At 47.5% G+C, this 17,518-nt stretch overlaps 1 protein-coding gene across 5 annotated transcripts in view; it reads right to left on the reverse strand.

Annotated features, from left to right (window-relative positions):
- Window positions 1–17,518, reverse strand: part of BTRC (beta-transducin repeat containing E3 ubiquitin protein ligase) — a 1,069,444-nt gene that overhangs the window by 261,067 nt on the left and 790,859 nt on the right. For all 5 annotated transcript variants that reach the window (XM_085606470.1, XM_085606471.1, XM_085606468.1 and 2 more), the window contains one exon: window positions 16,636–16,732. In XM_085606470.1, the coding sequence (XP_085462596.1) occupies window positions 16,636–16,732 (97 nt within the window). The remainder of the gene's footprint in view (window positions 1–16,635; window positions 16,733–17,518) is intronic.

Raw genomic sequence — 17,518 nt, forward strand, 5'->3', positions numbered from 1 at the left:
TGGTAAGTGTGCACCTTGTCCGCAAGAAACATCTTGACGTCCAAATTGGACGCAATGGCTAGCTGAATGCCCTCTTTAAGGAACCTCTTCATTCTCTCCACCTGCCCATTGCTCTTCGGGCTGTACAACGGGGTCTTCTCCTGCTTGATCCCTGAGTGGGCGAGAAAATCCGTCATCTTCTTGGATACGAGCTGTGTGCCATTATCAGAAACCATGACCTTCGGTTGCCCTTCCTGGGCGAAAATTTTTCGTAGCACTTGAATCACCCGGTCCGTGGTAACTTCTCGGACAAACTTGTACTGTATCCACTTGGAGTAGTAGTCGGTGATCACGATGAGAAATCTGCAATCCTCCGGCAGCAACGAGAACGGACCCGTGAAGTCGATGGCAACCTTGCTCCATGGGCCAACCGGAATGTCAACCCTCTGCAGTTCCCCTCTGCTGGTCTTCCAATGCTTGTCCGCCTTCAGACACTGCTCGCATCGGTCTATGAAGTCGCAGACGTCGCTGGTCATCCCCGGCCACCAGTAGTACATTTTCAGCAGATTCTTGGTCGCGGTGCCGCCAGGGTGACCCTTGTGGGCAATTCTTATCAGTTTGCTCCTGAGGCCTTCCGGGGGAACGAACAGCTCGTGCCGTTTCAAGAAACCATTCTCGAGAGTGAGCTCCGCACTCACCTGCTGGAAGCTTCGTAGCGAACCGTGTAAGTTCCGAACAGGAGGCCAATGGGATGTCATGTGACCCATCACGGTGCGGAGAATCACGTCCTTCTCCTGAGAAGCCAGCCACTCCTCATCTGAGATGGAACCTTCGCACATCGTCGTGGCATCCACCAGAGCCACCACACACTCTGCATCATCAAGGGACACGTCATCATCCCCTGCCACCAGCAAGCGGGACAAACAATCCGCTCTGCAGTTGAGGCCACCCTTGATGTGCCGGATCGTGAAGTGGTATTCCTGCAGCTTGAACAGTAGGCGCAGCAGCCGTGAACTAGCCTTCCCATTACTACGGCCCTCGCCGGCCATCATGTAGATCAGGGGTTTGTGATCCGTGACGATTTCGAACACCTTGCCCCACAAGTAGTTCTTCAGTTTCTCCACCGCCCAGACACAGGCGAGCGTCTCGCGCTCGATGGTACTGTAGTGCTTCTCGGCGTCGCTCAAAGAGCGGGATATGAAGGCGATGGTGTTTTCTTTCTGCCCGTGGAACTGGCAGAATACCGCCCCAATGCCCTTTGCACTGGCATCGACAGTGACCACATTCCGCAAGTCCTTGTTGTAAGGTTGCAGCACCGGAGCCAATGCGATACCCCTCTTGACGGCCTCGAACGCTGCGTCCTGCTCCGCTGCCCAGACGTACTTGACATTCTTCCTCAGCAAGGCCCTCAGTGGCTCCACCGTGGTCGCATACCCCTGCAGGAACTTTGAATAGTACTCGCTGAGCCCCAGGAAAGACCGCAGGGCGTCCTTGTCGCCAGGGCACGGAGCTTCTCTGATCGCTTTCACCAGGTCATCCTTGGGAGCAATACCATCCAGGGTCAGGACATGCCCCAAGTATTCGATCTTGGTCTCCATAAATTTACATTTGTCTTTGGAGACTGTCATCCCTTTCTCACGCAAGACCTCCAACACCTTGCCCAATACCACCAGGTGCTCCGCTTCGTCCTTGGTGTGAATCAAGATGTCGTCCTGGAACGCTTCGACCCCCTCCATGTCACAGAACAACAGATCCATCAACTTTTGGAACACCCCCGAAGCAGAGGCGAGACCGAAGGGCAGCCGGACATACCTGTACGCCCCGAACGGAGTGACGAACGTGGTCAACTTCTTGGAGCCCTCGGTGAGGCAGACCTGGTGGTATGCAGACTTCAGATCAATCAGGGTAAAGAACCGGGACCCTGATGTTGACGCCAAAATGTCTTGAATGTTGGGCAGAGGGTGGCAATTGACCAGGATATTGTTATTGAGGGAACGCAGATCCACGCATAGACTGATGTCGCCGGACCTTTTCTTCTTCGACACGACAATTGCGGACACCCATTCCGAAGCACCGGCACCTTCTATCACACCTTCATTTTCCAACTTGTCCAGCACAGCCTTGAGTTCCGCCCTGACCGAGAGAGGCACGGTCCTGACCTTGTGTTTGATCGGCATAGCCCCATCCTTTAGCTGTATGTCGTGCACAAAGCCTTTCACACACCCTACTTCATTTGCGAAGACTGAATTACATTTTGCAAGGACTCCGGACAACCCACCCGGCTCATCGTCTGCCTGAATAGAGTTGACCCAGTCTGCCCTGAGGACTATGGGATCTGCTGCCCCTGGGATTAGCATCACTCCCAACTTCGCCAGATCCTTCCAACCCACGAGGCTCCTACCTTTCTCGGCCACGTAAATCTTGGTAGTGATGGCCCTCCCTTTGAAAGTGAGGGTATCAGAAAAATACCTTTTCATCACTATGTCCTGCTCCCCAAACGCTTTCGGATTCACATCCGTCACACGCAACTGCACATCATGCCACTTCGCATCAAACGTGGTGTCGGAAATCAGGGTAATAGGGGAACCTGAATCAGCTGTAAACGGAAGCTCAACAGAGCCGATCATAACGGAGCCTATGGGCCCCTTCACTCGCCCATCCTCCGGATCAATAGAGAGTACAATATCCCCAAGCATCTCGAGATCACTTTCGCTCACAGAACTCACTTTCACACTGCTAGCTGACTTCCTGGTCTTGCATACGGCAGCAAAGTGACCGACCCTTTTGCACTTAGTACACTTCCTACCAAGCGCAGGGCAAGCCTTACTGTCCGCCAAGTGATCCAGCGCTCCGCACCTGAAGCAAGCGAGCGGCTTTCTACCCGCCCCCTTGTCACTCGCCCCTCTTTCAGGAGGCCTCTGGGCGGACCTGCTTCTGTCCTGCACATAAAACACATTGGCAGCGTGGCTAGTATTGGCAAGTTCCTTTGCGGACACCAGTGATCTCTCGATGGCCTTCGCAATCGCCACCACCTCCTGCAGCGTAGGATCACGGCATGTCAGTAATCTTTCCTGCACTTACTTGGAATGGCAGTAGAACACCACCTGATCTCTGATGTACGTGTCCGTCATGCCCGCAAATTCACAGTCTTGGGCCAGAACGCGCAAGCAGGCAATATATTCCTCTATGGTCTCCCCTTCATCCTGCTTCCGAAGAGCAAATTTGTGGCGCCCCACCATGATGTTAGTCTCCTCAGCATACTGCAGCTCTAACCTCTTCACCGCCTCCTGGAACACATTGAGCTGAGTGGTAACACCAGGCGGATTCACGTACACGGGCAAACTGTCGAAGACCTCTTGCCCAGCCTTCCCCAGCAGTCCGAACAAAAGCGCTTTCTTCCGCTCCGCCGCGTACCCTGTGCCATCAATGGAGACAATATAGTTCTCGAAGGCCCTCAACCAGCTCTTCCACTTCATGCACGGCTTGCCGGGAACCTCCAGGAAGAGAGGCGGGACACAGATGTTGCCACCGTGCGCCATCGTGAACGAAGTATACTCCCCACAGACGTGGCACGGAAGGCAGGCACCCCCACGCAGCGGCAGCCCCCAGGCCTGGCAGAACGTGAGCACAATGGGGAAGCACCAAGCAGGGCGCAAGCACCGCTAGGCGAGACCCCGCAGCAACAGAAAGTACCTGGCACTCAGGGCTGGAGACAGCAGCTTGCAGGTCAACCGAGGCAAGAGGGGGGGGCGCCAGCACAGAAAGGCCCCGGGAACAGCACCAGCAGGCAGGAGCACGTGGCCAGAAGACGGACGAGGCAGGCAGCAAAACGGGAACCAGAGGATGCAGGGAGGGGCTTCAGCAGCAGACACCCACATGGGAGGGCTCCGCTTCAACCGGCGAAGGCAGCAGGTCATGGAGAGACACTCGTGGGCCCAGATCTAAGAACCCTCGTCGCCATTTGTTGTGCCAGGAGTAACAGGAAGGACACTGGCATCGGATTAGTTACAGCGTGATGATTTATTATAGATAACTCCAACAACATGTAAAATACTGGGCCCACGAGGAGCGGCGATCTGCACTCGCCGGCCGCGCTCTCCTTGAATGTCCCGTCCCCCTCCGCGTCACGGAACCGCCCGTCCAGATAGGACGGGGCGTCACGTGACACAGAGGACAACGAGACATTCGTCTCTATGGTGCATAAACACTAGACCGTACAACAGTGGTGCAGTCCAGGTCTGTTGGGAAGAGGGAATAGGTGACTTTGGTTGTTGGGCGGGTTCAAAGAGACAGTAAGGGGCAAGGGTACAGGGCGCTGTAACCCTGAGGTGAGCGTAATGATTAGCACTGTTTAGGATTAGCCTTGTCATTAATTTGTGAGATTAGCAAAATTAATTAGCAGTCTTTTGGACAATTTGATAAGGCCTGGCCGTGGGTTATTGTCCTCAGCCTGGGTGGGCGATGCAAAGCCCAGGAGAGAAGCAGCAAACGGGGCAGCAGCTGCCATACTGGCATGCTCACCATTGAGGGGAAAGAGTAGAAGGAGCTCTGCTTGTGGGTGCGGGGCCACGCATGGGGTTAACTGTCATGCTAGCTAAAAAAGGCGATATTAGTGCCTCACCTGGTTTGAGAGTTGGCAGTGATCGACGATAAAACCAGGAAGGCCAAGCAGACAAAAGAGAAGCGCGGATGGTGTCTCCAATGCAAATGATGTCATGATGTAGTGGGTGCGAGCAGTGTCAGCTCCACCGGTAGTATGGCCAGTGCTGGTGTAGGCTAGAATGTGGCGCCGGAATGTGTCTCCTTAATGCCAGCATGTCAGCAAAAGAAGTGATGAGGCCTATCACGCTAATGGTGGCTCCTCCGCAATGGCGAAGTAGCATTCTCCCACTGGCTCAGAGCCAGCAGCGGAAAAATAAAATTATATTTTACTATTGGTTTTTTCAGCCGCTGGCTGAGGAAAGTGTGTGCAGGGAGGGGTGGGGCCGGGCCATGGGAGAGAGGAGAAGTGAAGTGGTGTGCACTTATGAGTGGGCATTCAGTTTGGTCGGCCGTCTTAGGCCAACAGACATGCTCAGTTAGGTTTCTCCAACCCAACTGTATTTCACAGCCAGATGGAGAAACAGCACAGACTCCCTGTGCCTGAGCGAACAGTAAATCCGCCCGATCCGGCCAATCCCAGCCCAGCTCTCATGAAGCATGAGAGCAGTGCAAGGATTGGATGCGGAGTCTCTGATGGTGTCCCAGGGACTGCTGGGAGCAGGAACCAGAGGACCACCAAGGCGTGAGGTGGCTAGCAGCGTAAGGTACGTTTAATTTTTTTTATTACTTTCTCCCCGCTGCCCGACACTTTTTATTGCCAGAAGCTGCAATTGCTATCACCTTAGCGCTGTAAGTAATTTACCATCGAAGTCAATAGGGGTGGAGGCAGTGAAAGCGGAGACACACAAAAGGACAGCAACTGAAGACAATTATGCACACAAGTGATTTCGGGTTTACCTATCTCAAGTTTTCAGAACGGGAGAAAAAAGAAACAAGACATACACATAAAAAATTACCCTACATGGGTTTATCATTGCCACTGTGAGCACATTTAGCAATGGCACATAAAGAAAAAATATGAGAAGGAGAGTACATAGACATATACAAACTGTTGCATAGAAAGACACAGGTATAAGAGGGATCTAAAGAAGAGATGTGGGAGCAAGCTCGTAGGCCTAGAGTGCTAATGAATATTGACACATGCCCACCTGTCTTTTTTTAAATTTATGCAAGCGTCTATGTCCATGTAAAGTTTCCTGACAGACCAGTATTAATATTCGAATATATGAACACTATATGGAAAGCACAGATGGATTTTGCCACCATGTCATATTTACATTACAATGAGGAATTCCTTGACAGATTTGGTTTGAGACACAATTAGCCCGGGGAGAGGTGGATAAAAAGTTTGGTTACAATGGATGTTTCCCATGCAACCACCACAGGTACTGCACACAGCTGTGGTGTTCCTGTGCAATACCAGCTTTCTGGGGTGTTCCATCCTTGGCAGGAGGTGGGAATATGGAGAAGGGGGCAATGGATCAACTCTTAAGCATGTTGGGGTGCCAATGGGGTTTACTGCATCAGACGCCCATGTACATATAAACATAAGTGTTCCAAGGTTGGTGAGAATTATGCAGTTATGCAGGATTTTGGGGAAGTAACAGGGGTTGGCCAGGCCCAGCAAGGAAGAGGCAGGCCACTTCAAAAACAACCTGCTAACAAAGACCTTTACATCAACTGACAAATAAGTTAGGGGTCTGCCTGTCTTTTTATTAGGATGCATATGCGCTCTGATGTTGAAGGTTTCAGACTAGGTTACAAAGGTCACAGTGGTAGGTGGTTTGCAGACCATTTTACATCAGCAAAAAATGTCACATGGGGTATGTGAAAAACTGCAGAAAGTGGTAGCAAAAGGCATGATACAAGTTCATTTGATCACTGTCCATTGCAATACCTTGTGGTTTCCACTATGGGGCTTGTCGTGAAAAAAGCTGATGGTGAATTCAGAATGATACATCACTTGTAATGGGTGGTCAACGACTTCATAGATTCAGAGGACACACCAATGTGGTTTGCAGCAGTTGATGTGGCAATTAAATTGGAAAAGGAAATTTGGAACAGGAGCTGAGTTGACTATATGCAATATAAAATCTACTTTCCACCTCTTACCGGTGCATCCTGTTTGCTAGGCATTCAGTTTGAGGGAAAATATTTGCTTACCAAATTTTGCCGATGGGTTGGGTGATTTGGGGCACACGGTTTCAAGTATTTAGTACCTTTTTGGAATGGTGTCTCTTCGCAAGATCAAGACATGAACCGGTTACTGACTATCTTGATGAATATCTTTTTCTGGGAAAATAAAGGAAATGCTTCATGCAGTGTTAATTTGAAGGAGTTTGATGATATGACGGATGACTTAGAGGTGCTGCTGCTTCCGTGGACTAGCACCCGGAGCAGATGCACAGAAGACCAACATACCAGAAAAGATCTGGGTGTTGGGCAACCAAGAGTAGTAAGCCTTTTGGCGAATTCACTAGCAGACAGTATGAGAAAAGGTTATAGACAAGCATGGGCAGCATTTTTGGCTACTGGTGAATATTGTAGTGATCAAGGTATTGTAAACATGGTGACCATAAGGGAAGATGTGGTTTGTTTTATATGAAATGATATATAAAAAGGCATTTCTGAAACTAAAAATGCAGGTAAATTGTTTGGTATTGCATTTTTGGCAAATTCTTTTGGGTCATGAGCCCTCAAGAGCAGGGTAGAAGGATGTTGCAAGGTTGGGCTAAAGAAAAATGTAATATGAACAGGGTGAGGGGCCTATAACTATGAGTTGAATGGTGATGTCAGTAAAAGGGCTATCAGGATATTGTTTTTCCCAGATGTGCAGTGTATTTAATAAGACTGTGCTTGCTAAGGCTATTTTGGAGACTTTAGAGTTCCTGAATTGTTAGGGTCTCAAAAAGGGGAGGTTAAAAGGGTGCTGAGTATTACATTTGAGGAAGGGAAACTGCTGTTATGGTTGAAAACAAAAACTCAGATCAGGTGGGTAATGGAGTGAGAATGGTTTTAAACAAGATTTTTCCTAGACAGACATCATGAGATTAGGATGGCAGATAAGAGGTATGTTTTAGGCAGTATATAACACGGTTTTCTTTGTTGTTTTTATAGGTTGCATTATGGGACCCTGCTTGGCTGCAATCTCAGTGTGGATCATCGTACAATACTTCATCAGATGGGCAGCTAAACAAGCAGAAAAGAGATAATTCAGGGGATACCTCTGTTTTCAGCTGAATTATTTTAAGATTGAACAGCAAGGTTGAGGTGGTATGAAGTGAAGGTAGCTTTACCACAGTGGACAAGTTGTTTATTTAGTAGAGAATGACTTGGTTCAGCTATGAGATCTAGATATTATAGAGGCTATGAAAGGCAGCTGATGGTTGGGCACATATATTTTCAGGACAGGGCTAGTACCTTGGAGAGTTTGGCAAGGAGCAGTGAAGCATACGGCACTGGAAAAGGCTAAACGGAAAGTAAACGGGGAGATGCATTATTTCTGTAAGGGTATTGGCATCATTGAACATGGTAGCATTACACAGCAGAACACCATTAAGACAAGATGGTGTTCACTAGTCTCTTTTGGCCAATTAATACTATTTACATTTTGTATAATTTGTATAACTGTAATTTTTAAAATTTTATTTTTTATCCTCGTGTATTGGTCATTTACTTGTCTGTAATTTTGTATCTTTGATGGTCTCTGACCGAAATAAAGATTACTTGAGATGAGATGACTATTTACTAGCGATCAGAGAGATTACCAAATAAACTTTTCCTGGTTGGCAGTTAGGTAATTACTTTTTCGAAGTCAAGATACTGCTATGTCAAAAAGGAGCTCCATTTTGGGTAGACCCATGTACACTAACTCTAGCTCTTTGAAATCTATTACATCAGCAAGGGATCTTATTGAAAAACGTATGCTAAATAAAAGCTATTTCTCATTCTACTTTGATCTGTTGAAGTCAAGGAGTCATACTCCCAATTAACGGAACACATGTTGGCTGGACGGCTGGAAAATATAAACACCGCTAGCATGAATTCGGTTACTAGAGAAAATCTTCTTTCTAATTATACCATTTGTAGGAAATTAGGATCTGCTTCTATGGTTACCCACACTATTTGCTTGACGAATGCTGTTTCTGACTAGTGTGACTAGGATTCTGCTAATCAGGACCCCAGTCTCTCTCCTTTCTTCCCTAAATTGTTACTTAGGTACATCCCAGATTGGATAATGGGGTACCCTTATCAGTCCCTTGTATATGGTACTAAGGTACCCGGGGTTTAGGTACCCCAGAGGTCCCCCATAGGCTGAAGCATGTATTATGCCACCTATGGGAGATTATTCAAACTATCTCTCCAGGCCTGCCATTGCAGCCTGTGTAAGCTGGTGCTAGCACCACTTACGAAAGATATAGGTTTCTCTATATCTAAGGTCACTGCACTTAAAACCTATAAGTTACCCCTATAGCAGGCCTTTTCAATCCTGAAGGCAGGGTGCTTTGGTTCTAAATGTGAGGGTGCCCCTGCATGAGCAGGACACCCATTCAGCCTTCGGAATCCATTCTCCCGGGTTGTAAGTGAGACAGCCATATAACATATAGCGGGGCACCGCGTCATTACGCGATGACCATCTCGAAACTGGCTGTAACGAACCCCGTCGTGTTTGGCATCATATATGTTGGAATCATACCCCCATACCATACACGGTGTGGGAGGTATGATTCCAAGCACTGTAAAGGTCCTCAGTTAGGCCCTCAGTGCTCCCGGTACCAGTCCTCTAGACCCAGCCAGCACAATATGGCTGCTGCAGACCAGAGACACGATTCTGCCCTCCTGCTGCTGAGCCAAGCTCGAGCAAGAGAAGGCAGAACAATAGGCATCCTGTCACAGGGAGGTGTGACCACCTCCCAGACAGGGTTTAGTGTATTGGGGCAGGGTGCGAGCACTTGCCAGTGTCACACAGTCTGCGTGCAGGCTATATTTTGTGCCCTCCATGCATAGTCCAGCTCAAACCAATTCAGGGAGCTCTTGGCTACCACTGTGGCGTGAAACTGGACAACGGACAGGGGAGTTTCCTCCCCCTTGCCCAGTCCCTCCTTAGGGAGGGAACCCTGTATTGTACCAACCATTTTCTTATGGTATTTGGGGGCTTACCTGTGGGTGAGTCCCTAGATTCATCGTGGGACACGGTACAATTCAGACACCATTTCAACTTCGATTGTCTGGGCACTCTGGACTTCGCACTGGGCATCAAGGCTGCAACCAGGCAGACTCCTGCTGCTCCTGATCGCTTCTCCCTGCTCGTCTGCTGCAACATCTGTGCCTGTGCTTCATACAGGAACCCGTCCAGGGCCTGTGGACATCGAAGATACCTGAAGGAATCTCCCTTGAAGTGAAGGTGTCACTTCCCTGCATATGCAGGCACCGCAACCAAGCTGACCGGTATTCTGATCCTGGGCTCCTACGTACTCCCAAAGGCTCAGCAATCCATGTGGTGGTTCTTCACATCCATCGAGGCCTGCCCTGTCCTCTCACAAAGTTTGAGGCCAGTATCTCTCGTCTGGGCTGCAGGAACCGAACCACTGTGCACCGCGTCAACTTGCAGTTGCAAAGGCTTGTTGCTTCCTTCCACCAAGATCTCCAGTGACCAAGATCTTCATCCTCACCGCATCATTTGCAACGTTAGTCTGCTTCTTTCGTGAGCTGCTCGAGGACTCCAGTGCCTCAGGCCAGTGGGTCCTATTGAGGGTCACTTTTTAATTCTTCTGGCTCCCCTGATTGCTCAGGGCCTCCCCTGTTTGTGGTGAGTCTCCTGGACCTTGCTGGTCCCCGACATTGTACCTTCTTCAACTTCCACATTGGTTGCAGTTGCCAAGGCTTGTTGGTGCTTCCGCCAGACACCGACCACTCAACTCTCGACAACCGACGTGGGACAGCTTGTGAATGGCACCTGGTTTTCCACAGCGTCACCTTGTCCACACAGCTGCAGTTTGAAGGTCACAGTCAGCTCTCCTGCAACACCCGACATCGGTGGGCATTCGTCTCCCGTGCCTCCTGGTCACTCCTGAGTGACATAGACTCTGTCCCCTCTGCTTTCAGGTTCTTGACATCTTGAATCCCCCTTTGGGTTCCACCGGACACTTTCCTCCTTCCCCAGCATCAGCATCTTTCTGAAGTCCTCCATTGGGTTTGACTGCGGTTTCCGATGCCACTTCACACCTATGCACCCTGCTTCCCTGCTGCAGGTAACCTGGTTCCTAGGGTATCCGCATGTGGGGTGGGTCTCCAACCTCTTTTCCTCCATGGGGTTTCTTCAGGGTCCACTGGGAAGCGTCCTCTTTCTTTAAAATTGCAACCGCGACTTACACGTTGATTTGTACTGAGAACGCTGTTGTGTTCCTACACTGCACACGACCTCCGTGGGGCTCCTAAATACTCACCTGGGGTGGTTCCTTGGGTCCCCAACACTTCTATGTCCTCAGAGTATTGTCTTGACTCGAGTCGTGGTTGCCATACCACTATTTTAGTATACGGTTTGGTCTCCTCCTGGGGATCACTCTGTATTATGTGCTACTTACCTGTTTCTATTACAAAGTATTGTGTGTATTGTGTATATCTCCGGCTAGTAGACATGTAATGTGCTAGTGAGTGTCTTTTAATAAATACCTATTTTTATAAAAACACTGTGTGGTTCCTTTTCGCTTAATCTATACCAATAAGATTGTGTTCTGGTAAAACAAGCTGCTTCACACTCCTTCTGGAGTAAGCATGCTCTCCACAGCTACCACTCAGAGAGCTTTCTAAGGTTGTCTAAGACCACTAAAATCACCATAAGGGCTGTCTGGATCAGTGCAGGGTGCCCACCCACTTACATAAGTGTACATCATATACTGAGCCAGCCTCTCACAGCATTGAGAAAAACTGACATCAGGGATCACAGGAATGTTTTGAAAAAGTTCAAGTCACCCCATCCTAAATCCATAATTCCCCAATTTGGTTCAGGGGGGCCATTGGCTAGATCTTCATTAATATCTTACAGGTGTGCTGCCCTGTCTGCAACATAGTGTGCATTCTGGAAAACATCTTTCATTAGCAATGTCACTGCTACTAACTAGCCCATTGCTGATACAGTTTTTGGCTTTTCAGGTCTTCGTTTCAAAGATTTTTGTTATCCCAGTCTCATTTTGAAGAGAGTCATCCGATTCTATCACCACATTCACAATAACTTTCCTAAATAGATTTACCTTTATTGTCATTGTTGGAGTACTAACTTGTTCATTTGGTCCATTAGTGAAAGTGACACATAGTACATTTCACTAGTCTTCAGTGAAATCCATTCTACATCATTGATCTCTGAAACGAAATTGGCACTCTATGAATACAGACTTCAGCGAACACATATGTGGTGCAAAATGCTTCAAAAAGCAAATAATTCTAGACCTGATAAATCTGGATTATTACTTTGGAAATTAGTGTATTTTCATTTTGATTGCCTGGGTATAAGTTGTTTCAGCATTGTGATGTTGACGGGAATTTGGCCTAAGGTGAAAATAAAGAATTATACCTCCTTTTGGAGTTCTTTGTACACTATTATGCATAGTCAAGCATATACTTCTTTGGATTATAGATAATTGCCAAAAGAGGTCTTTATTGCAGTGTAACTTGAACAATTCAATAGTGGCACAACTGGTGTACTTTCTAATACATCTCCTAAAAAGGTAGTTTCTTAGCACCCCCTTTTGGCTACTCTCACCTCCCACAGCCAGTCATTTTAACACCTTTACTGAAGTCCAAGAAATTGAAAACAAACTACAACAATCAACAAGAACCTTCTTTGGTTTAACTTGTTTTGACAGCCGAGTTGCAGGAGGGACTGAAGGAAGTAGGACAGAGGCCCAGCCTACCAGAAGTAAAGACCATATCTACCAGGGGCCAAGGAATAGACAGGGAGGAAAACACACAAACGATACACTGCTATGCACACTACTAAGCTAAAGATACTTACCTGGAATGCAAATGGTTTGAGAAGAAAAATAAAATGCATACTACTAGGCTAAAGATACTTACCAGGAATGCAAATGGTTTGGGAAGAAAAATAAAATGAAGGATAGTCACTCAACACCTAAAGAGACAAGGCCAGATATAGTCCTGCTGCAGGAAACCCACATGAAGGGCAACACCTGCAAAGCATTAAAAGGGCAGGGGTATATGGTTCTGATCCATGCAGGAATCACAACTGACTCGAGAGGGGTAGGCATATTGGCCTGTAAAGAGAGCCCCATAATCCAAACAAAGTAATGGAGTGATGACCAGGGATGTTTTGCTGCTTGTTTCGGCAAATGGGATGGACAGGTGGTTAACATGTGCACTGTATATGTGCCTCCCAAGCTACACTCCCCCACCTTGAAAACTGTGAGTTCCATGCTGCAGAGGATATTAGTGTTGGAGGGAGACCTAGACTTAGTGGTGGAATAAAAGATACACAGGCATAGAACAGGCAGCTATTGAGTCAAAGTGTGTCCGCTGGCGCAATTCATAACCACAACGGGGCTGCTAGACATATGGAGAGGACGCCACCCACTAGATAAACAATACACATACTAATCAGGGATGCGCCTGACCTTTACTAGAATAGAATATCTCGTGACAGAAATCATATTTAAGGACCAATTTCGAGAGGCCAGGGTGCTCGCTAGAGGCAACTCTGCCCATTCCTCATTATGGGTGGAGCTCACTGGACAGAGTGAAGGAAGGGCAGATGGTCCCTGCACACAGGGTATTTATGGAATAGACAAATCAAGAAAGACTCTGACAAAGACCACAGTGAAATATTTTTCAGTGAACATATGGACAGTATCCTCTAGGTGTACGGCCTGGGAGGCATACAAGACAGTTGTGAGTGGACAAGCAATGTAACTGGTGGCGGGGGAAAAAAAGAAAAGAAGGATAAGCTGGAAAGGCTAGAAACTGACATACTCGATCTGGAATTGGCAATGAGTGGATTGGTAAAGACCAGTGCGCTGCATCATTTAAAACTCAAACAGCAGAAATACTGCGACATAGCAGAGTACAGTGCTAGATCGACCTTTATAGCCCCTTAGCATAGGATCTATGAGGAAGGCAATACGTCTGGGAGACTGCTAGCTAGGCTGGGACACAGGGATCATGAAAGAATCTGGGTTTCCGAGGTTAGTAAGGAAGGTAAGAGAGTCACAGAGAATCATGAGATAGCAGAGACCTTTGCACACTTTTACAGAGGGCTATATTCCCCCACACATGCCAGAACACCGAGCAACATCAGAGAGTTCTTGTTGGAAAGAGGGCTCCTGGGACTCTTGCTACAGAACCGGAAGATGTTGGGCGCCGACTTAACCTCGTCAGAGATAGAAACGTCGATTAGGGATCTCCAGTTTGGCAAAGCTGTGTGCCCTACTGGTAGAACTGTACAAAGGGATGATGTTTAACTGGCCCCTCACCTGCTGCAAATGTTTAGGGAACTGAAGAAGGAGGGGCAACTCCTGCTGGACCAATGTCTGGCAACAATAGTAATGATTCTCAAAGATGGTAAACCTCCAAATAACTGGCTGATATCGCTATTAAATGGTTAAGCCAAGATACTAGCAAAACTGTTAGCAAACAGACTGCAGCAGGTGGTGTTGGAACTAGTCCACCCCGACCAGTTGGGCTTCACGCCCAACAAGGGGACTAGGCTGAACCTGCGCAGGTTATATGGCTGCATGAGCTACATTGAACTGGTTGCAGAGCCAGCGCTTTCCCTATCCCTACTATCCCTGGATGCCAAGATGGTATTTGATTCTTTAGAATGATCTTTAAGGTTTGGGCTTTTGAAGAGGACGAGGATAAGACTAGAATACAGTAACTGGGTAAAGTTACTATACCGAAAACTCATGGACCATGTAAAAGTAAACGGGGTGTACTCCAAAGCATTCTAAATAGAAAAGGAAATGAGACAGGGTTGCCCGCTCTCACTGATGCTTTTTGCAGTAGCATTGGAGCCACTCACAGCATGGAGCAGGAAAGGTGGCTAGTCAGGGGACTGCAATGTGATATGTGGGATGAAAGGATTTCACTAGCTGCTAATGATGTGTTGCTCTATGTAGCCCAAACACATCACGTTACCAAGGCTCTTACATGTGTTCCATGTCTTTGGAACTTAACCAGCCTACATAAAAAACTTGAGAGAGTCCCACTTACACTCGCTGACAGGTGGAAAGACAGCGATTCATGGAGACCTCCAACTACAAATTGCTATGGTGGGCTTTCACAACCTTGATATTTATGTTACAAGGAACAATTAAGCAGAACTAATCTATATAAACTCTTAGAAGAGTTCAGGAACAATGTGAAACACTGGAGGGTGCTTCCCCTATCCTTATTGACACAAAGCAGCGATATATAAAAAGATTACGCTGCCAAAATTAATAAATGTCTTGCGGAACACCCTGTACAGGATACCAGACGAATCTTTTCGACAGATGGAGAAAGATGTGAAGTATCTCCTGTGAATGGGAAAGCTTCTCGAACAGCGCTAGCAAAATTGATGAGAGGGATGTATGACATGGGGATAGCATTGCCAGATATTAAGAAATACTATTTGGTGGCGCAATAAGTAACAATAAATGAACGGGCCTTTGCCTCGCTGGAGGAGCCTGTTCTTCAGGACAACAGACACACCATGGGAGGGAGCGGTTGCCCAGAAGTCCTCTATAAAAATCGGCCCCAGGTACAGCTACCAAAACATACTCTCACAGTAACCAGAGCCTGGAAACAGGCTAAAAACTACCTGGGTTTTGGAAAGAAGCTGACTAAGCTGAACCCACTGTGTAACAGTGATGCCTAAGGCGAAGTAGGGCAGCTGGGGGGATTCGCTAATTGGGAAATGATAGGAATCTTCACCCTGGGAGACATATGGAACAAGGATGGCCTGATGTCCTTCAAGATGCTTAGACAAGGAAACCAACTAGCAGACACAGAAATGTTCCAGTACCTACAAATAAGACACACATTATTACCCTCTATCCACAAAGGTACAACAATAGAGGAATCCTCACCAGTGGAAGAGATAGGGTACTGGGACAACCGCTAAACAATCAAGTAATGTCCCTGATATACAACAAAATTATACACAATTTGCAAGATATGATGGGCAAACTCAGAATAGAATGGGAGATAGATGTGGGCCCATAGAGGACGGGGAGTGGGCAGAGGCACTGCGTGCCCCATGAGAGATTGTGATACAATCCAAGTTTCGCCTAGCGTAGTTGTGGATAATGCATCCATCGTACTACACCAGAGAGGTCCTATACAAGACGGGGATGGTTAGCTCCAACAAATGTATCCGGTGATGCAATGAAGTAGGCGATTTCATGCATACTATCTGATCCTGTGCGAGGCTCTGGAGCTGTTGGGAGGAGGTGAGAGACTGTCTGTACGCAACAACTGATACTAAACTAGACAGCTCAATCAAAACGCAAGTACCTTATGTGTGGGGGGATGAAAGTATGCCGAAATAAACCAAGCTACTACCAATGTTGGGGCTTTCCGTGGCCAAGAGATATATTGCAAATAGCTGGGGAGCACACAGCATACCACGGGTTGACACTTGGGCTGAAGACATGGACTGCTGCATGCAGGTAGAGAACCAGGTTTAGGCAGGAAGGGGATGCCTGAAAAAATGGGAGGGGTGTGGATTCCCTGACGTTTTAGGGGTATGAATGTCAATCCATAAGAAGAATGTACTGGTGGGAGGTAGATTGGGAGTGCAGTTGGGAGGAGGAGAGAAAAGGATCCAAGGGGGAATGTGAATACAAGAGCTGGTCACATGGAGAATTAATATCCAGTCAATCCTTGCGGGAGGAATGGCTGTCTATGGCTTATTTGTTGAAAAATTAATTACAATATTTATTTTATAAAAAAACAATCAACAAGAATCAGCAGAAAGTCAAGCACATGAATAACTAGAGCTTAAACAACTATACAATGCCTATGCAGAACAACAGGAATGTTAAAGAAACTTTCAGGTCCTACCTCAATGTCTCGTACAATTTTAGGGTAAAGTTTTCTGTAGTAGAAATGTGGCGGACTGATGCCATCTGTGAACTTGTTCTTAAACAGATACTGACCCCTGAAACAAAAGAAAACAGTTCTGACACTTAACGTTCAAGGATAAAGCTGAGCACAAATATAAATGATCCTTCAGTTCTGAAATGACTCGTTTATTCCACTAGTAAAAAATACAACAGAATAGAAAACCAATCTCTCAAAAACGTTTAGGCACTCAAACTAAATATGAAATGTGGTTGTGCATGACTTTTATGAAAATCAAGCATAAAGAATATAGTTCTGACAAATTTATTTCGTACAACCATTGATGAATTTTTCTTTTAAAATCAGCGTCAGTTCCTCCTTTAAGGCGGGGGAGCGTCGCCCTGCCTGCTGCAAGTGTAGCAGCTGCAGCAAGACATCATTTAAATAAAATGATCAATGTACATGACAGATTTCATGAAGTGTGCGCCGTGTCTCGGCTCGGGACAGGGCCATTCCTATTGCTGATTGGCAGCAGGAATTACTTGCCTAAAGTCAGTAGCGTAACGATAATTGAGGGGGTCTCCCTGCAAGGTACGTGGAGGGGCCCCTCCGGACTCTATTAGGAGCTCCCCGGCCAAAGTGCAGTGCTGAGGGGCTCCCCTGGAGCTTGGGCCCCCCCGCACTGCAGGGGATGCGGGGGCCTGTGTTACGCCCCTGCCTAAAGTGTGCATGTCAGATTGACCGGCTGTCTTGCGACGGGCAGACCAACATGCGCACTTCAGCCCGCACCAATACCAGCTGTAAAAACGCCGGGCTGACTACAGGCACAGGCTCCTAGTCTGAACACGAGCGCAGTGTTAGCTGGCTCCGACCAATCATTGCG

Source organism: Triturus cristatus, chromosome 1_2 (genome assembly GCF_964204655.1).
Source record: "Triturus cristatus chromosome 1_2, aTriCri1.1, whole genome shotgun sequence".
NCBI lineage: Eukaryota > Metazoa > Chordata > Amphibia > Caudata > Salamandridae > Triturus > Triturus cristatus.